We start from the raw sequence: 20,651 nt of genomic DNA, 5'->3' as shown, positions 1-20,651 counted from the left end.
CCATGTATGCACATCGGACCCCCCCAGACCCCCAAACTTCAATCTACCTTTTCAGCGTGGCGACACGGAGGCGACACATGGTCGAGGAAAAAAAAAAGGGGAGTGGAAAGATGCTGCATGCTGACTGTGGCCAGCACATCCATTTCTCCAACGTGTCCGCCAACATAAAGGCTCCTGCGGTCATTTTTCAGCCGCGCCTCATCGCTATTCTGCGGGAAAACAACCTCCATATGCACTCGTTAACGCTTTTTGCTCCAATATGAGAAAGTCCACTTCAAACCCGTTGCCACATTTTGTAAGATTACATTAAACTGTCTATAATCAGATGTTTTGCACACCACAAAGCGGTGCAGTGAGAGATTGATGGTGGAGAATACCTCTTCCTTTTGTGCGACCACTATGCCCCCCCCCCCACCCCGCCCGAAGAGGAAAGGCAATTTATACCACCCTATTCATGTCACAATTTCACTAATTTATCAAATTCGTGTGCATTTTTTATCCTAACAGATGTTTGGCTACATTTTACCGTAAAGACATATTTTTTTAATATCTAAAAGTCCCTTCTCCTTCATTTTTTTCAGTCAGATAACAAAAAAATAAATAAAACACGTCTTCTGCAAGATTAAAGCCATGCTGATCGCGTGGTTCTGCTCTTCTAACTAACACCACATGATGCATATTTGCCAAATAATGATTTTATTCACTTTATTTTGCACGTGTGAAGCCAACGTGGTGTGTGCTCTAAAAAGCAGGGCAACTCTACCGTGTACAAAAGCAATACGACTATTTTCCAAAACAATGGTCGACCCTCCAAACACATTGCAAATGTCCTCTAAATTGATTCGCATGCAGCTTTGTGTTCAAGTCACGCACGCGCACACACGCAGCCATAGCTGCAGGGTTCATAAAGACAGTTAAAAAAAACAAAAAAAACACACACACAGTGATTCTCGTTTGCTTGAAATTCTAATTCCGCCTACACTGAACCAAAGAGTCAGCATAGAAAACTAGAAGACACTCACTGTTTTATTGACCAATATGATTAGCACAAGTACACTAAACTCCGTTTATTGTATTTCACAATAATCAGTTTTTAAAACTGCCTAAACACAACACCAACACCACGAAACCAAACGGTAAATAAAAAAAAAAAATCCTGTTTCTGAAATACACGAGGTAATTGTCACATTTTTTTTTATCCTAAACATACAAGTTCAAGATCAATGGCGTGTTTCTTTCTTTTCTTTTTTTTAATCCTCCCCTATTACCAAAAATAACTATATTGATATCCTTCCAGTGTTGTTTGAAATAAATAGATTGTGCATTTCACCTGGGCAGCAGGGCAAAAGAATGGCCCACAATAATATTTGGATTCAACGTATAATCATCTGCATTTTCCCTTCATTCAAAGCATAATAAAAACACAATTCCAAATGAGTTTCAAATAAATTAAACCCTGTATCACGTATAAAAGAATGCATCGGTATTCGCAGTAATCCATGCTATATAACATGCATTTTATATAACGTTGGACTTCGAGGAAACCGCACACGATGGCTACGAAAAAACAAAATATATCATCATTCTATAAATAAGCAGTCCTGTTCTGTTTTTTGTTTTTCTTTTGTTTGTTTAGTTTCTCCGCCTGCGTCGTCCATGTGTGGTTTTTATAACCTGGTAATATCGTCGCCATGCTGCGCTCCGCTCAGTTCATCGGAGGCCGCTGTGTTCGTGGCGGAGGAAGGCGCCACCGCGCCGGCTGCGGAGCTCGCGTTGGAGCCGGACGACGACGACGACGAGCGCACTTTGGTGTTGGGCAGCCGGTGGTCCTTTTTCCATTTCATCCTGCGGTTCTGAAACCAGATTTTGATCTGGCGCTCGGACAGGACCAGCGTGTGGGCGATCTCGATGCGCCTCCTCCGAGTCAAATAGCGGTTATAGTGGAACTCCTTCTCCAGTTCCAAGACTTGCTGGCGGGTGTATGCTGTCCGAGACCGCTTGGGCTCCGTCCCATTGTAGCCCGAGTTCACTGGGCGAGGGTGGGGGAGAAGAAAAGAAGAGGGACGAGAAGAAGGAGAAGACCAAATAAAGGAGGGGTAAACATGGATGTGACTTGAAAGATTTATGGGCACGTTTGGGATATTTAAAGGCAACTTTACAAGTTGGCGCCAAATGTGAGGACACTCGCAGCCAACTAAGCTAAATTATTAATGCAAGATTACAAAACTGGATTTTTTTTTCCCCCCTCTTCCCCCTTCTTATTCATATGTCCCCTTGCCCTCTCTCTCCCTTCCATGGCGCAATACATAACAGCAGAAGCCACATGGTGATACGGCTGCCCTGAGTATACCTCGGCTATAAAATTTATGGCGGGTGTAATTACCAATGCCGAGTCGTAAATCCGCCTCAATTGTGCCATTTCAAAAGGCTTCCCTGCTATCGGAGCGCAGGGGCTGGCAACGAGATGGGAGTAGGGGGCTGATAAAGGGGGAGAGGGCGGACATAAACACGCAGGTTTTGCCTACCAGTGCTGACGTGAATCTTCTTCATCCACGGGTACACCACCGGCTGCTTGGACGAGGCGGCGCTGTTCGGATGCTCCGGGATGGCTTGGTTGCAGGCGGAGGCTGCGGCCGGCGGGGTGGCGGGGGACATGGACAACTGGGGGGTCTCGCACGAAGCGGGCTGGCCCTTGCCTGCGAGCAGGTGCGCGGCGTGGGCTATTCCCGCGTGTCCTCTCGGCGTGTCGGGCTCGGGGATGCTTGCACAGTTATACTGGCGCTCTTGGTAGCTGGCCCGCGGTGCCGTATACAAGTCCTGGTGGTGATGCTGCGGCTGCGGCTGCGGCTGCGGCTGCTGGTAGCCCGGTTCCCTGGCGCGGCCGTAATATTCGGGACTGTGCTCGGGGATGTAGTTGTTTTGCGAATATTCCTCGCATGGAGGAAATTTCGGATCAATGTAGTTAGACTCCATCAAATACGAGCTCATGATCATTAATTTCTGGAGTGGAAAATAATTTTTCTAGCTTTGTCGTTTTTCTGCTCCATAAAGCCCTCCTACTTGCGAGCAGCCCTGTAAAGTTACTTTTACCACGTGACCCGGCCGGCCAATCGCAGCGGACCTCGAGGTACCCGGATAAGGAACCAGAGGTGTTTAGCATACCTCCAGTCGACATGGCGTTCTCCAAGCTCCCTCGCTCTCTCTCTTCGCCTTCTTTCTCGTCCTCGCGCGCTCTCTCTCTCCGCTTGTCTTACCAAAGCCATTGATCTTGGGGACAAAACTAGTAGCTTACTTGCTGACCAAGGAGAAAAAATAAAACGCAACGATCTCAATTATTCAAGGGGACAAGATAGCTGTTCCACCAAAGATAACAACAACAACATTAGCTAACCAAGCACTAGCCTGCATACAGCTAATTAATGGAGCGAGCAGCACTTCAATGATGAAACCGTTGCAAAACATGGACATGCTTGCGTTTAAGTAAAACATAAAATAAAAATAAGGGTGCATGGTGGGCATAATTTTGTGCTCAAGGGCCCTATTTTTCAAAACAGACATGGTCAACTCGAATTTAAAATGCTCATATCAACCTTTTAACAAGAGATACTAGTAGCCTACCACCAGTACAGTCTATGAGCTCCAGCGTTAAGTGAAAAGAATCAAGGCCCAAAACCAGTTAAGTTATATTTATTTGAAGTGCAATACCATTTTCATTTAATCTTTAAGAACTGTTTAGTTTTTTTCCCCACTTTTATTGAGTTTCACTTTTAATTTAACTTTCATGTGCAAACACATTAAAATCCGTCATTATTTAAGTAGCCTAATATTTGTTTGTTTTTCCAGAATTGAAGCACATTGTTTATGTCCAAACTGGATAATGTTGGCTGTTGGCCTATAATAATATCAAATGTACTTTTCAGGAATAAAACCAGTGTTGTTTTTTTGCTGACCACTTAATCCTATACGCAACTGTGTTTGAATTTAGTCACGATGGTGGCACTTGGCCAGCTAAATGTATTTTTAGGTGGGACAAAATTTGAGAACCACTAGTTATAGCAGGGGTCACCATCATGGTTCCTACAGGCTCCAGGTCCTCCTTAAGGGCCACATGAGTAGCCTCAGCACCTGTGAACCTTTACAAGTGAACTTCATCTAGCTTTTTGTGTTGCAGTTCTTTTTTATACCACATTTGCACTGGCATAGATTTGGAAATTGATATTTCAAACAAAAACAAAACAAACAAACAGTACAGCTCAAAGGTCAGCATTTATAGTGCATGACCAAATCCTACTGTTTGTGGCAAGCTAGGGGGCGCAGCAACTATGATTAGATCATTTTGAATTATTATTTCAGATTGCCCTCAGCATTAATCAGTGCCCAAGAAGTTGTTACAAACCATTCGTGCCCTCACTGGGTGTCAACTACCTGCACCAAAGTCAGGTGAACTTACAACTACACCATCAGTCAATATTGAATCAGATAAATGCATTAAAACAACAAAAACTAAAAATGATGTGACAAATAGTACAGGAGTCTTGATAACGTGAATGTTTTAGAATGAAGGGTGCCGTATCTGACCCCCAAGCTATAGTTTGCCCTCCCTGCTTTAATCTCACACTAGTGTTACTAGACCAAACAATGTTTGTTGAGCATGCAAATGTCAGACAGCATGTGAGTCTGTGACATTCAGTGGGTGTGGCTAAATGTTGGGCTGAAACAGGCCTCATCATTTATAACACAACGCCTGCCTGCCCGCTTGCATGGGCCACAGCTTCATTGAATGAAGCCACATTTGCTTGTTTTGACTACATTTTGTCAACTTTGTGACAGGAAACTAACTAAACGTACACAAACACAGCTAAAAATAATTAGATGTAGGCCTTTTATTCCAATGATTTAAGTGCTGAAACAACACAAACCACATAACACACCATCGTATACAGTGTAATTATGTTGCCACATGTCACACAGAAGCCAAGCAGCATAATGTGGTGTCGTGAAACTGATAAGAGGAGTATTCCTATGGTGCTCGAATCGGGACTCTACATAAACAACACTCAGTGTCCAAATCAGTATACGTTAACTGAAAGTCGCCGGGAAGCAGCAAAGAAGCAAAATCAATTTTGCCAACTTATCATGTAACCAAATTATGAACAGTACAGGCAGTACTAAATATCAATATCAGGATTGTTTTCTATTACAATACAGTACGGGTACGCAAATATCAATGTTATGACTGTCTAATTGACTTCAGGGTTGTCAAACTCGTTTTTGCCGCGGGCCGCATCATAGATATGGTTTCCTTCAGGGGGCCATTATGACTGTGAACCAACATACAGTAAATCACATATTACAACAACTTGAGTGATAACTAATTATGAAATCACAAGGCAATATTTTTTTTTGTTAAACTTTATTTTTCCAATTTGTTTAAAAGTTAATTAAAAATTTAGAATTTTGTATTTAGCAAGAAACATGAAGTCAGCGCACATGATTTGCCTTTGTGGGCCACATAAATGCTGTGGCGGGCCGGATTTGGCCCCCAGGCTGAGATGATGATTTTTAACTAAAATGTACTGACAATCAGTTTTTCCAATACAGAAACATAATCTATTACGTTTAGTACATTGAAGCATAATAAAATACTGACGATATAGCATACAACCTACAGTGACAACAGAAAAGCATTACAACGCTGTTGCTAAATGCGTCCGATCACTATCACATGTAGCGTTTTTATCCAAATTTTGCTATGGAATTTTTTTTTCTTAATCCTGAAAAAAACCTATGTTATCATAGCCAATTTGTACAGTGGTGTACACAGTAAATTCTGTAGAGAAAATTTGACTGTATTTAAAGTAGAACCAAATAGACTCCGTTTTAAAGTAATATTTACACTTGGAAGGGAGTAAAATAAAGAATTGGAAAAAAAAGTAAAAGTCAAGGGTTGAGGAACAAACTCACAACCTTCAGCTTGGGAGACAGCCGATCTACTCCCTGAGCCACGCAGCTCCCGCTGTGTGCTTGTATATTGTTCGTGTCCGCTGGAATCTTCCTAACATTGTTTTTGGTCTCCTCTTGGACATAAGCAAACAGTAGCAGCGGCATAGCTCAGATGGTAGTGTGGCAGTCCCCCAAACTGAAGGTCGTCAATTTGTTCCTCAACCCTTGAGTGACTTTTATTTTATTTATTTATTCAATTCTTTATTTTACTCTCTTCCAAGTGTAAATGTTATTTTATTTGATTGAAACTGAGTCTATTTGACACTCTAAAAAGAGTTATATTTACTATATAGAGTCTAATTTACTCTATAGAATTTATTGTGTACAGTTGTGGTCATCAGTTAGCACGCCCTGGCATGATTTGTAAGATTTGAGTGACCAGGCAAAACATTATTCGTTTCATTTTTAATGGCATTCAGATTGAACTAATTTCCGAACTGAACAGACCACAGCAAAAAAAAATATCAGGCAGGGCTCTAAAAAAAAAAAAATCACTCCTGGAGCTAAAGGGGGGCTTGACTGATACAGTAGGGTTGAAAATAATGGCCCCCATTCAGACATAAGCCCCCCCCCCAAAAAATGCCAATATTTGAATAATTCTGCCAGGGAATGTTGTGAGCACAATTTATAAACGAGTTTGCCCTTCTTCGGCTCTACCATCACAACAACATAGAGCTTTGAAAAAAAAATCCTGGTTCTGCTCACACAAGACAGCCAAAATAAAAGCACTAACCCCCAAAGCAAATGAGTGGGGGCATCCTTCTCCATCCGTGTGACAAAAGACACATTCATAAATGCAAGTGTTTTATATTACAATCACTTACAGTAACATTAGACTTTTGCTTATTCCAATAGTGTGTGAAATACAGAGTTTTTTTGATTTTTTGAAGAGAGAGCTCAATATTGTTCATTCAGTAATCTTACCAGGCATGCATAACAGATTATACATAACAGATTTTGTTGTCTCTGCCATTTGGAATTCCATCCAACTCCAAATGCTGATCCTATCTGAAGCAGGGAGCACATTAGCTTCGCTTTTATCTCGATGGAAACTTGTCATGTGAATGCTGTAATATTTCTTATCTTGGGGGGGGGGGGGGGTCAAATAGGATGACTCTATGTGCTCTGTTTTTGTGTACCTGGGAACTACATAATACTAATAATAATAATAATGAAGGTGGGAGTGATATAGGTGACGATGACAGCGTGCTGCGTTTGCGGCCACCCTACTTTGTGGGAAAAGCGCATGACATTTCTATTAGCACTCGCGAGGATGTTGGAAGCCTTTTATAGCGCAATAAAAGCTGTAAATCAGTCAGCTTTAAACGACCGCTGGTTCGCAACGTGTTTCACGAGGCCGCGCACGGTAGCTAGCACTCCCCGGATGTGGCTGCATGGCTCGGTCTCAACTCGGCATTTAAGTGGGACTCCCAAACAGGAGTGTCACGAAATGTGCGCATGCTGGCGTGTGTTTACATGTTAAGCCGAGGCTGGTGGTGAATTGCAGCTGCCCATGTATTCCCGTAGAGACGTATTTGCGATTGTTTTCAATTCCACACAAATTCGGTTCTACAGGGTACATATAGACAACTAATGCGGATCTCTCAGCCTTTGTGCAAGCATCGCAACAACGCAAAACCTGCATGGTGTTATTTGAAATGCCGTGTGCACGATCAATACACGCGCAAGCACAAAGAATAAAGCATGTCCTCCTTTGAGGTATAGCGCTTATATGAATATTCAGTTCCAAACACACAGCCTTATACAAAGGGTCGGCGTGACAGCGCGGATGAAAAATAAGTTTCCATTGTTCCCAAGCATTTCTTTCTGCTCGCTATTAGCATACTGACCGCTCGCTAACCTTTCTTCCTGCCACTCTGGAAGCTAATGAGAAAAGGCTGGGATGAAAAATGTCATATCGGACATGTGGCCCTGTTTGCGGGTTATTAAAAACGGCAAACATAGCCCGGATTGTGAATCGATGGCATTGATTACAGTGGAAGTGCACAAGAGGCTCAAGCAACGAGTAGCTCGATGTGAAGATTTCACCTTGTTAAAAAACAAGAAGAAGCTGGTAAAAATGAAAAGTGCTATTTGACGTGGCGATGGGGATGCGCCGGACTAGATTGTTGCTCCGCGAGGATGCATTTTAATATGAGTTAGACAGGCTGACCCGCATTTCACCCCGCGCATTTGACTGCCTCCAATAGTTCACTGCCAAGGATTATTGATGGAGGGACACCAATGAATTCCTTCCCCGCGCAAATGGCTTTCAGATCGTGCACCGAGTTCAATAACTTGTTATAATGTACAAGTGAAAAAGATGAGGCCCTCGGGCGGATTATTTGCTTGTTTCATTTATTCATCGGAGGGCTAATTAAACGGCCCCTTTGCTAATTAAAAGCTGTACACGTGTATACACCAAATGCAGACGATGTGGTGGTTCCGTGTGTAAATTGGTGGCCCAGTGGCACCTGACCTGACTGCTGCAATATCCCTGATTAAAAGGCCATAACGCGCTTTTAATCAAACCCTTAACAGAATAGGCTGCACGTGCACGCCCCCCTCCCCCACAGGTGTAATAACAATAAGCTATATCGTCCAGTTCAAATAATAATAAAAAGTTTTAATGAAGTGCAGACAGTCGTGTGAGAGGTCGAAAAAGAATATGCAGTAAAAGCAGCAGCCACGCAGCGAAGAGGGGCTTCCAATGCCCCCCCCCCCCCCCCGAAACCAAGTGTTTGTTTTGCACTTCATTACAGTTCCGTGTTAAACCAGTTCACTGTGCAACTTTAATGACTACCCTAAAGTATATTGCGCTACAATTTCAGAGGTGTAATGTGCAAATTTCCACCAGCACGTCTAACCTTTTTCAACGGGACTGCAGCCGGCGGGCGGGCGGGCGGTCAGGCACCCGCGAGGGAGCCAGCTGCTGGCCTTCAAGCACATAACAAGCTGCGAGAAGTGTCAGATCTCCACCACAAGACAGGTGGACAGGCAACACGTCCGCGGCCTCACGCACTCCCTCGCCCTCACCCGTGGAATCATCTGGAAAACACAAAGGAGGCACCAGATCAAACGCGGTGCGTGCCTGGAGGAGGTTTTGAACAGCCGAGCCGCAACATTTTGGATAAGAAGCTAAATGCAAAAGTATGCTTGCAAAAAAATAAAAATAATAAATAGTGAAAAAAGTGTTTGTGGGCAGCGGTCTATATGATTGCGAGGATTTTGTGAAAAGTTCAAATATTGTGTTAATTTTAGTTGTATATTTTTTGTCCTTTTTATCTCCTTCGTTATAGGCCTACTTTTATTTTATATTAAATGTATTTTTTTACAGTTATATTTTTGTTGCTTAATTTGTCTTAAATGCTCCTTTATTGAAGCTACACGTGTCTTTAAAAATACATAAATCTATTACGTGCTGTTTTTGTTTGCTCTGATTCGAATTACGAGAGATTTTGGCCTGCTCGTTAAAATAAATGTGAGGGAAGCCTATTTTTGTATAGGCTAATATCTACACTCACGTGCACGCCAAAAAAAAAAAAATTAAATGGCTAATGACTTCTTTTTTGGGGGGGGGGGGGGTGTTTTGAAATGAAATGACTTAAATTCAAAATACTGGATATATTTTTATTTGATGAGAATTTTGTTTATTTAAATTCCGCGATCGTTCGATCGTCGTTTACTTTACCCTGCTTTGATTCATTTGCGAATGGGCTGGGAATGCCCTAGAAAAGACCTCGTTATACAAGGACGAGGGAGACATTTAGGACGACTCGTTTTGACACAAAACTAATACTAAACCTTCCTCGGGCTAATATCCACGAATAGAAAACCCATGCCCCTAAAAATAATCTGACTTTGTCTTCACTTTGTCAATAAATTCAGGTAGCACGATGCAGTGGGACTATGCTTCCAATGTGGGCTAAGACAAAGGAAAAGTCACCCGGAAGTGACCTGTGCGTCTTGAATAATGACCGTGTCAGCTGCACAGGTCAGAGAAAGGAACCAAAACAGCACACACGCGGCCAGTGAAAGCGGATGTTTGCATTGTTTCACTTTCATTCGTGAGGCTCTACATTGATAAAAGCGCATTAGAGACTGTTTAGTCATTCAATACATCATCAAAATGTGCATTGAGCGCCGATGTGGGCATTTTTTTTATGACGATTTCTCCATCGAAAATGTGTAATTATTGGATTTAAAAAAAATTGTGCGAAAAAAGCTAGCATCTGGCTTTGACACTCTCCAACAAGTACACACACACGCACACACACACACACACACTTAAAGAGTGTGTTGCACAGTGCCCCCTAATGGAAGTGTATTATGAATTAGCCTGCGCGACAGAAAACCTGCAAATATAAAAACACATTGAGGGCAATGTTGTTGCGTGTGTCCCAAATAACAGTAAAAATGAAGACTTCACAATTCACATGAAGAAATAAGTAGCTGAATACAACTTGTCGAGCAGCTTGTGGCTCTGACTGCCAAACACACACACTCGAAAGCCAACACATTCAGATCCAACACTTTGCCCCATGCTCGAAAGCTCCCTCACACATCACAGTTTTCAATTCAGACAATGCATAGTGGGGGTTTTTTTGTGTGTGATTTGAACTTGCACATGCAGCACAATAAAGTTCCAGAGATTTTTTTCCCAAGGCATTTTGATGTCTGACTGCACGAAGCCAGAATGACGCACCCATTTTGTGTTCGTTTTGTGGCTGCACAACACACACAGCTTGTTTGCTAACACATTCAAACGCCCTAAAGCACTTGAACAAACACATTCACCGTTTGTTTAAATGTTTTAAATTACATCCAAAAGTACGAAATTTAAAAAAAAAAGGGTTTAGTTCAACCATATGCATTAACTAATCATAAAATGTGGTGTAAAATTAATCTGTGACTGAAACCAAGAATCTACAAATAACGTCGCTTCAATAATAAATAGCTCAATGGGAGGGAAAAAATTAAAGCAGCATTAAGAGACAACTTACTGCTTGGGTCCGAGTTCCTGCATCGTCTGTGGCCCATGAGGCGCTTGCATGCAGCCAGCCAAGCAGCTGCGATTGCCGGACAGTTAAGATTATATATGATGTGTATATATCGAAGGTTTGTCAGCTCTTCCAGGCCATAAAAGCCACTTAAATGACACCACGTGCTTCCCAAGCACCATTCACAGGGCCTGCTCGGCCCAATTGGCATATGTAACCTTGTAAACTTTAAAATACCCCAAAAGAAGACAGTGGGGAAAACGTATAGGCCACGTTGGGCCTTAGAGAGCGCAAGCAGAGGGGGAAAAAAGTGGACGCAGATTCTCAGCTAAGCACCAAGGAAGTTTTATTGGGAGTCAGAAGGTGAGTCCCTTTTATTTGTATTATTTTATTCCTTATCTATTGTGGGGTTTCCATTAAAGCCAACATGGCCTTAAAAATAGACTACAGTATTGCGTAAGAGCGTGCCTGGACCGTGTCACCAAATGTTGTCTTGTTTATAAAAAAAAAAAAAAAAGGAAAGCAGACTTTTGCATCCACGTTGTTGTTTGCATGGGAAGGGGGTTGTATTATCTCAGGCGAGGGCTTTCCTTTCCTTCTCCTGGCAAAACAGGAAACAGTCTGTCTGGAAACAGGGGCAATAAAGTTTTATGGGGGCCTTAAACTTCATTGCGCGTTTGTCACTCGGTAAAAGAGTCAGCTTCCTAGTCTAAAAATGGCAACCTCGTTTTTTAAACCGTTTGACTACAGCACAATTAGGCATAAACGTTGTCCAACGTCATAAAACCACAACGTAATGAGTGTAAACACAACACAAATAGTGCATGTAATCACTTTATTGGTTACAGTCAACAATGAAGCTATCAATTATGCTATTTATTCACCAGGCACCGTAAGTCTACAAAGATGTATGTTTTTTTTTTCTTTTTTTGCACATCACATACAATCTTGGGTTACATACATGAATTCAGTCATTCACAAAGTCACGTCACTGAACGCACCAAATACAACATGTTACACGGAGAACTGTTCAGGAAAAAAAAAAATTGTGTGTGGTCACGTGATAATGGAGGTAAAGTTGACGTGGCTTGGACCCGCAGCGCCTCTCATCTTCTTGTCCCCAAAGTGGTCTTATCGTCGCATTGGGCACCAAATTCATTTAACAACGTAAACTAATTGATCAAAGTGAGTGATAGTCAATACATTGGATCCCAAACTGCAACGAGTGACACATAATTGGTGATGAAGAGCCACTGTGCGGTGTCATGATGTCATTGCCCCCCCCGCAGTTCATCCGGAGGTCAGACACGAGCTCCTTGCACACTCGATGTCGCGCCGGTATACCGCCTTGCAATTTCCTAATTCTATTCCTTCACTTTGATCTTGGAGTCCTTCTTCCACTTCATCCTTCGGTTCTGGAACCAGATCTTGATCTGCCTCTCGTTCAGGCACAGCGTGTGCGCGATCTCGATGCGCCTGCGGCGGCTCAGGTAGCGGTTGAAGTGGAACTCCTTCTCGAGCTCCAGAGTTTGGTAGCGCGTGTAGCTGGTCCTCGAGCGCTTGCCCTCAGATTCTGACGGATCACAATCACTAGTTAGCAATCGGTCGCTGAGAATTACAGTCATGAAAAAAATTCCAATCATAAATGATTGCATTTCCGTTGTTTCCTCAGCTTCTTGTTCATTTGAAATGCCTCATGGTATTTGTTTGGACAAATATAATAACAAAAACATATAGGCTCGTAATAGTTTAATTTCTATAGATCTTCTTGATAATAACCTACATCACGTGCATCAGTATGGCAATGCAGAAACAGTGCTTTTTAGCAGCATGTATTATTTTTTTGTAGTCACGTGATACACCTTGAGTGGTACCAGGCATTTAAAATGAGCAAGAAATTGACGAAAACAAAAATGATTATTATTTTTTTTTAATTCATGACATGCAATTAAAAGAACGTAGAGTTTAAAAAAGAATGTAGAATGAAAAAAACTGCATTATGATAACTTTGTGCACATTCTAATAAGAGGAAATAAAATATCTGTAGCAACAAAAAAGATATACAGTACTTGGATAAACGTCTTGATTTAACAAAAATGTTTGTTATTGTTTTATTTCTGTATACTACAAACGTGGTACAAATAAGACAATAACAACCGTGTTATCATATTAATAAATAGATAATAGTGCCAATCAAAACTGACCTATAGCTGACTTTTAGTGCTTGTATTGGATATCATTGCATTGTTATTGGAATTAACTTACAGTAAAATTACACATTATTGTTGGAGACTGTTGGAGACGTTTATATTGGAAGACATGTATTTTTGCTCTAGAAACATTCGTTACGTGTAACTTATACATTCCACTAGACAAAATGTTCAAACAGAACATGCTGGCCTCATGTTGGCCTGACAGAATGAGAAGTATGAATATTCCACTACCGATTTTATGTCCTATTTCAATCCCTGCACACGCAGAGGCTGCTGAACAGACAGTGGGATATTTTTCGAACCCTCCCTGCGGCGTGCTGCCTGCCTGGCTGCCTGCTGCAGGCATGTTTGCATATGAAGTAAGACAAAAGAGAAGCATTTGCAGTAAAAGTGTCCACTGTCCATCTACAGCCTGCAGCCAACTTGTGGCTCCAGTGCGTGCAAAAGAGTGCATTGAAATCTTTCGAGGTGAAAAGTTCAGGCTAGGGTCAGGTCATTGGTGTTTCCCAGAGTTCAATTTAAGGCTAAAGCTTCAAACACAACTCTCACACACACACACACACATGGTGATAATGTAAAATCATGTATGCTGCACTGGGAGGAATATAAAAGAAACAATAGAGAAAATAATACTTAGAGATGAATCTGTGATATTATTTGATAATTTTGTCACAGTTTGATCCTGTGGTCCAATTACTGCGTCATAAATCAGGCCTCAGATCACCTCTTCGCCGTAATAGAGCAGGTTTACGAGCAATGGATGCCTTTGTCATAAAATTTATGACCGCGAGTTTTTATTATTTCCTGCGTTTGGCCTATAAAACTCAAGAGGGAAAGTGGACCGCTCGAAAAGAAGTGCAGGGAATGAGAAGAGAGACAAACTTTACCGTGGCTCATGTGCAGTTTGGTCATCCACGGATAAATCTGCGGTCCCCGCTCGCCGTGTTGCTGCTGGCTCCCGTTGGCGTTCCGTGACCCCGTTTGCGCGCTTTCCGCACTTCTGGCGCCTTCCTGGCTCCGGTTGCCGCCGGACCTGGCGCTCCTCTCCGCGGCTCTGTCGGCGAGCAGCGTCACGGTGCCGCCACCGCCGCCGCCGCCGCGGAGTAGCCCGCCAGAGTCGCGCGGGGCCGGCCCACAGTGCGTGTGAGGTCCCGGCGGGAGAGGAGGCTCCGGGTTGCCTCGCAGGCTCGTTTGCATCTCGGTGTGGACGGGCCGTGTAAATACGGCGTTCCCATTGACGCCTCCGCCGTGACACAGGCTGGACCCGCGCCCCGCCACGCCGAAGCCAAACATTGGAGAACTTGTCTCGCCTTGCCTCACATTGCAGCTGTCAACATAAGAGCTCATTTTAAAAATCTGTTTACACTTTTAGCGCCGAGATGCTTGCTGGATAGACGTTGCTCTTATTCCCTGATTTGTGTTGATCATTGCTTTTCTTGGTAGCCCCTTGGAAGAAGAAAAAAAAATCAGCCTCTCCTTTAAAAAAAATAATCCAGGATTTATAGGTGGAGTAGCCTTTGGTATCTTTTTTTTTTTAATCCTTGATCCGATGCGCGCTGCCCAAATATGGCCTATTTGTATGGGATCACGTGCGCATGTTGGCCAGTCATAAATTGGCGTTGATACTCAATGGGGATATTGATGAATAGCAAAAACGTGTCCAGTAAACTTTGAGCAGCTGCCGGGAATCAGGGCGAGCAGCCTTTCGCGAAAAAGGGAAGCACAGTAGGACAAGAGCGTCATCTGCTGTTTGGAAGGGGACAAGACGGGCCCCGGATGGACACGCGCGAGGCAGCCCCTGCAAATTGCAGTCCACTCTCTCTTCTTCTCATTAAAAACATAAACTAAAAAGACATGAATGTTCATAACAGTGTAAAAAAAGCAAAAAACAAAAAAAGCCGTTTTAATTATAGATTCATGTCAATAAAGCACAATAGTTCAAAACATTGAGCTCCCATCATGTCCGTAAGATTTTTTTTCCCGAAGTCCATAATGTGTTTCTGATTTAGAAACTACTCCACTTGAATTATTTAAAATAAAAACACACACACACACACACACACACACACACACACCCTGATGCCCCCAACAAGACACACATCACAAAAGTGAAAGTTTTACAAATATTTTATTCCATGATATACACAATTATGACAAAATGATCTTTCACAAAAAAAAAATGAGAACGTGTATCTTACAAGGAATTGTGTCAAAGGGTCAAATAAAAAAAAAGGGGGGATAAGCGCAATTTGGTGTTATGCGTTGTCTATCAAAGCAACTAAATGCACATACATCCTTTAAGGATTTGCATAATATGTTAGTTTGATCGGCCTATATACAGGCACATATTGTATGTTCATGTGTGTGTTCATGTGTGCGTGTATGTTTTTGTGTGTATTCTGCAGTCTATTCGTGCAACGCTCAAGTTTCTGCAATACCTATGTATACATTTATATATTTATATATTTATATTCAAGTAGTAAATTACACTGTGACCAAATTAAGGGACAAATTCCTTCCTTCCGTGGAATGTCGAGACGAATTTATAACACTGTATTTGGTGAGCAGAGACTTCACAGTGATGCTTTGGCCGCGTGTGGGATAAATAGTTGATACTGGCATTGGAAATAACGTAGGAATTAATACTTCGTTTTTTATTATTAATATTTGCACAATACAAGTGTGACACTGACAAGGTAAAAAAAATAACAATAACAACATAAGAGTGATCCAGAGTCACATGGTTCAAAATGTGGCTGAAATTATTGGGATTTTTTTTCTTTTTTGTAAGGCTCAACACCCATGAGGAGGTGAAGCCATATCATGCAGTGTCGTCCCTTTCAGCTCCATTTTTTTTTTAGGTAGTAATGTTGGGGTTCCATTTTCCAGCTTGGAACTATTCCTTCTTTTTCTTGTCCTCGTCCTCGTCCTCCTTGTCTTCTTTCACGGCACCCGAGCCGGCGCGTTCCTCGTCTTGCGTGGCCGCCGAGGACTCCGCTCCCGCCACCGTGGAGCTCAGATTGCTCTCCTTCTTCCACTTCATGCGCCGGTTCTGGAACCAGATCTTGATCTGGCGCTCGGTCAGACACAGCGCGTTGGCGATCTCGATGCGTCTGCGGCGGGTCAGGTAGCGGTTGAAGTGGAACTCCTTCTCCAACTCCAGGGTTTGGTAGCGGGAGTAGATCTGACGTCCCCTGCGCCTGTCTGTCCCGTAGCCCACTCCTGCTGGGGTACAAAGTCGCCCGTTCAATATGGATATTTTTTGGGGGGAGGGGGGCACATTAAAAGTTTTACACGAGTCCTGAATATGCCGCCATCTTGCTTTATCAATAAATAAAAGTAGATACAAGAGTTTCCTCTGCCTAAACGCAAGCTGTTTGTTTGCACATGCAAAAGGCCCATCTACAAGTCAAGGAGATACAGTCATGTTTTATGGGGCCATAAAAAGTAGCTTACTCTCTTGGTGAGACAAATCGTAAAACGGGCCCATTTCCTTAATTTATTTGCCGCTAGTAAAACTCACCGCTGTGTGAGTTCATGCGCTGCATCCACGGGTAGATCGGGATGTTGCTCTTCTGCTCCTGGGCCGCCCTGCCCTGCTCCAACGTGTAGTCTTGGTGGCCAATGTGGCTCTGCGTGCTGCTGAGTCCCATGTTCGTTTGCCTGCAGCTGGGCAGCACGTCCTTGTCCTGCAGGAAGACGTTGGAGCCATAGTCGTACTGAGCCCGGCCCGAGCCGAACACCACGTTGTCTTGAGGCGAGTAGAAAGGTGCAGCGTATATCCGGTGGTTCTGGCTCACGGCGGCACCGTACGACGAGAAATGTCTGACTGTGTCATAGGTGCTGGAGTTGATGGGCACGTTGGGCAGAACCTCTTGGCCGCCGGATAAATGGCAGGAGAGCGACGGGTTTGCGAAATAAGAATTCATACCTTGCCTCGTAACCCTCTTCTCCAACTCTCCCCACTTCTTTATCGCTCTCTTTTCAATCTTCCTTCCCAGTAAATCTCCCTCCCGCGTGTGTCAGCCAACCACACCTTTCCGCGAGCTCTTCTTCTCTTTTTTTTCTCCTGCGACCCCCCCGACGGCTCCTCAGCTTGTCTGCCGTCCCGCTACTTTGACGGTTCAATATTATTAATTTGCAATCTCCGGTTAAGACGCACAAAGCCGAGTGTTATAGTCGAGGCTTGGCTCGCTCGGAGACAATATGACAAAGTCAGCTGACCCGGCTCCACCAATGGCGAGGCGGGAGCGCGGCGGAAAGTGTAGCTTGTAGCCGAGAGCTGGAGCATTAGTGCAAAATGCCGATAAACAGTGCAAGTGACACACACCATGCATGCGCACTCTTGTTGTGAGAGCAGGCACGAGGAAGGAGATGTTTACTTTTATTGATATTCCAACGGGAGGGGGGCACATTTGCACCCAAATCCCCACCAAGAGAAATTAAGGATATGGTCTATTAATCCCACATTCAGTGCAAATTTGAGGTGTTTTTTTGTAACCAAAACATTGCATGTTCAGCCTGCAAATACACACACACACTCACACACACACACGCACACACACTCTCACACACACACACACACACACACACACACACACACACACACACACACACACACACACACACACACACACAATAAAAATGAAAATTGGTATTTCATATTTATCCAAAACCACATCGATGACTTTGTCGCATGGCGTCAATGTTTCCACGAGTGAGCAATTTGCAAAGCTTTTTTTGCAGTGGACAGGGGGAGGTGGTAAGAATGCGTTTATGGTCTCTCTTGTGTGAGGGCAATAAAACAAGTGACGATCCCCAGCTCACCAAAAAACTATCTCTGTAGCAAAGCCAGATAGACGCCATTAAGCACAACACTGATACAAAATCAAATCAAATTAAACAAAATAAAAGAATATTATTTCTGACCCTCTGCCCTCAGAAAGAAATATACAAAGACGTCCACACTGTGACAAAGCGACTTTTGAAGCCCACACTTAGTGAGTTTTAAGTGCTGAGTGTTTGCCGTCATACGTGTGCATTCCTGCGAGCCGCGCGGTGGAAGAGAGCAGGCAAACTGATGATTATCTGGGCGACAAATAATGGCCTTTGCAAATTGCTTTTGAGGCGCACCACCAACACGCAAAAGTTGAGCGATTGTCTGAGCGCGTTGTGATTTGTACAACTGCGAACGGAGATTATAATTGCTGTCCGCTTTTGTTCTGCTCTGATAAATTGGCTGCGAAAGAATTTCAAGTGACTTTTTTTCATGTAGTAACATAACCAAATACAATTTTAAATGATCACTGTTCAACAGGTCATTTTTGGAAAAAATATTCGCACTTGTTAAAATGTGCATTAGCTCATTGTTTTCTTTTGCAACGTTGTTTGCTCTGTTGTTTGGGAGCTCAATAGCCCACAAAAGAGACAACAAAGACGAGGAAGTGACTTGCCATAAAACCTTCCTTCCCTTCACCTTATTTGTGGCCATATGTGACCATTCACATTTGCAGCAAATGTGCATGCTCTGGATTTTATCACCAACGTCAAATGTTAATTTGAACCCCCAAAAAATGTGCTCGTTCACATTATACGTTTTCTTATTTATTATTTAAAAATCCGTCACCCGTTTTAATTCCACAATTAAAATGAAATTGTGTTTTCAATATCCCCGGCAAGATCCAAAACTGCGTCAACAAACACTGCGGCCCGTAAAGTTTCGGCTGTAAATAAAAGATGAAGAGTGAAGCCAATGTGCGGATTGAGGCTGGAATGCAGTAAAGGTTGTGCCACTGTGCACAATTAGAAAGGTCATTCTTTCCCTCGTGTTTTAGTGTTTTATTGCAGTCCATCAGGCGCATCACATGGGCAGGCTTGAACTGCTCTAAAGCAGCCTTTTGGTCCACTTTAACACCGGCTTTTGGCAGAGAAATATTTTATTTATTTATTTTTTTGGAAGACGATGAGGAAAAAATCCATGCAAGAAAAATTCGTCAACTGCATTTAATTAATTTATAGGCCTACTGTCTTTATTATTATTATTATTATTATTATTATTATTATTATTATTATTATTATTATTATTATTATTATTATTATTATGTATTTTCCTTCACTTCTAAGGCTTGACTTAAACGAACTTCCATTTGGAACCCTGCTGCTTTTTTTTTTTTTCTTCTTCTTCTTTTTTGTTGCCGCTGCTTAACATGACACACTATTAGTTATATGGCAACTGTACAATTTCTACATTATCCGTCATGATTAAAACGCAGCCAGGGAGCTTAAGGCTGGTAAGCCCTGATGTTTTTTCCCTTTCCCTCCCTTTACTAATAAGAACTAATTCTCGTTATAACAATGTAAAGCCATCTATAGGCACTTTAGCGTCGCAGGCTGGCCCAATTACGTCCGGAAGTGTTCGACTTTATGCTCGTTATGCACTCAGAAAGCCAGTGCCCGGCGAGCGGCATGTTGATCCACACGTCATAAATTAGGACCATTAGTGGGCAAAAACTTTTGCCCTGTCGGGAGTTTTAAATGTGGTGATGGGGACAGATGTATACTTCAATGGACCTTTATTTAACAGCACCAAACACGAAGCATTGCGTCTTTCAGTTTTTATTTTATTTTAAACTGAGCGGTACTGTAAATGAAAATGTATTAAAATGGACTATTTGCTTCTCTCTGCAGGCACAGAAGTGGACCATTACAGCAGCAGAGCCTCGCGTGGGGACAACAAAGTGCTTGCAACGGCGGCTCAGAAGGATTAAAGCGGCTTCAAGACGCAGAATTTGACAATGATTACATTTTGAAGGGGTTGTTGATTTTCGGCATGGGGGAATTACACCCTCTGACGCGCCAATATCCCTTGAAGCACATTTTTGTTGCCTCTGCACACAGTGTAAAACAATAGCTCTGGAACACACAGAAGTATGTCGTGCATTTGAAATTAATATTATTTCAAATGTGTAAAAATCTGTTATGGATATTAAATTACATTTAATTAGAAATTGAGTCTCAAACACATATTTCTAATAGCTAATTCACAGACACAGACACACACACACACGCGCGCACACACGGTGCAGCTGTTATCTGCACGTTCAAGCTTGGATTTTTTTTCTTTTCTTTTTTTTTATGGTCTGACTTCCGTCAGGGAAAAAGCTGGAATGCCTTTGGTGACAATTTTGATGTATATCCTTCTAATGAGTAGCTCCTCTGCACTATACACACCCAATACACGTACGAACACTTCTCATTTGACACAGCTGTGATTATAATTCCCAACATCAGTAAATGTGAACGACAATAAACAACATCATGCAAGCTCCTGTGTACGTGATTCTCTCTCAAAGCAACGTGATGTGTTCAGCTTCTCCGAGTCAGCATTAGGAAACCAGACCTCGCCGACCAGCACACACACACACACACACACACA

General features: G+C 42.7%; 3 protein-coding genes across 4 annotated transcripts; all 3 read right to left on the bottom strand.

Annotated features, from left to right (window-relative positions):
• Positions 1–772: 772 nt before the first annotated feature.
• Positions 773–3,030, bottom strand: hoxc4a (homeobox C4a). Its single transcript, XM_077573489.1, has 2 exons — positions 2,526–3,030; positions 773–2,029 (listed from the first exon to the last, which is right to left on the bottom strand). The coding sequence occupies exons 1-2, from the start codon at positions 2,992–2,994 to the stop codon at positions 1,668–1,670; spliced, it is 831 nt and encodes a 276-aa protein (XP_077429615.1). The 5' UTR covers positions 2,995–3,030; the 3' UTR covers positions 773–1,667.
• Positions 3,031–11,824: 8,794 nt separating this feature from the next.
• hoxc5a (homeobox C5a) lies at positions 11,825–14,842 on the bottom strand. The gene is made up of 2 exons (XM_077576810.1): positions 14,104–14,842; positions 11,825–12,576 (listed from the first exon to the last, which is right to left on the bottom strand). The coding sequence occupies exons 1-2, from the start codon at positions 14,561–14,563 to the stop codon at positions 12,368–12,370; spliced, it is 669 nt and encodes a 222-aa protein (XP_077432936.1). The 5' UTR covers positions 14,564–14,842; the 3' UTR covers positions 11,825–12,367.
• A 580-nt stretch (positions 14,843–15,422) lies between these two features.
• hoxc6a (homeobox C6a) lies at positions 15,423–18,817 on the bottom strand. 2 transcript variants are annotated; one of them, XM_077572896.1, is made up of 2 exons: positions 16,740–18,817; positions 15,423–16,441 (listed from the first exon to the last, which is right to left on the bottom strand). In XM_077572896.1, exons 1-2 carry the CDS (start codon positions 17,143–17,145, stop codon positions 16,113–16,115), a joined length of 735 nt encoding a protein of 244 aa, XP_077429022.1. In that variant the 5' UTR covers positions 17,146–18,817; the 3' UTR covers positions 15,423–16,112. The 2 variants fall into 2 exon arrangements, with proteins under 2 accessions (XP_077429022.1, XP_077429033.1); XM_077572907.1 differs by having other exon boundaries at positions 15,423–16,438.
• Positions 18,818–20,651: the final 1,834 nt, after the last annotated feature.

This window comes from Vanacampus margaritifer, chromosome 1 (assembly GCF_051991255.1).
Source record: "Vanacampus margaritifer isolate UIUO_Vmar chromosome 1, RoL_Vmar_1.0, whole genome shotgun sequence".
Lineage (NCBI taxonomy): Eukaryota > Metazoa > Chordata > Actinopteri > Syngnathiformes > Syngnathidae > Vanacampus > Vanacampus margaritifer.
Note: the sequence above shows the minus strand (reverse complement) of the source record. Positions and strands in the feature narration are given on the sequence as shown.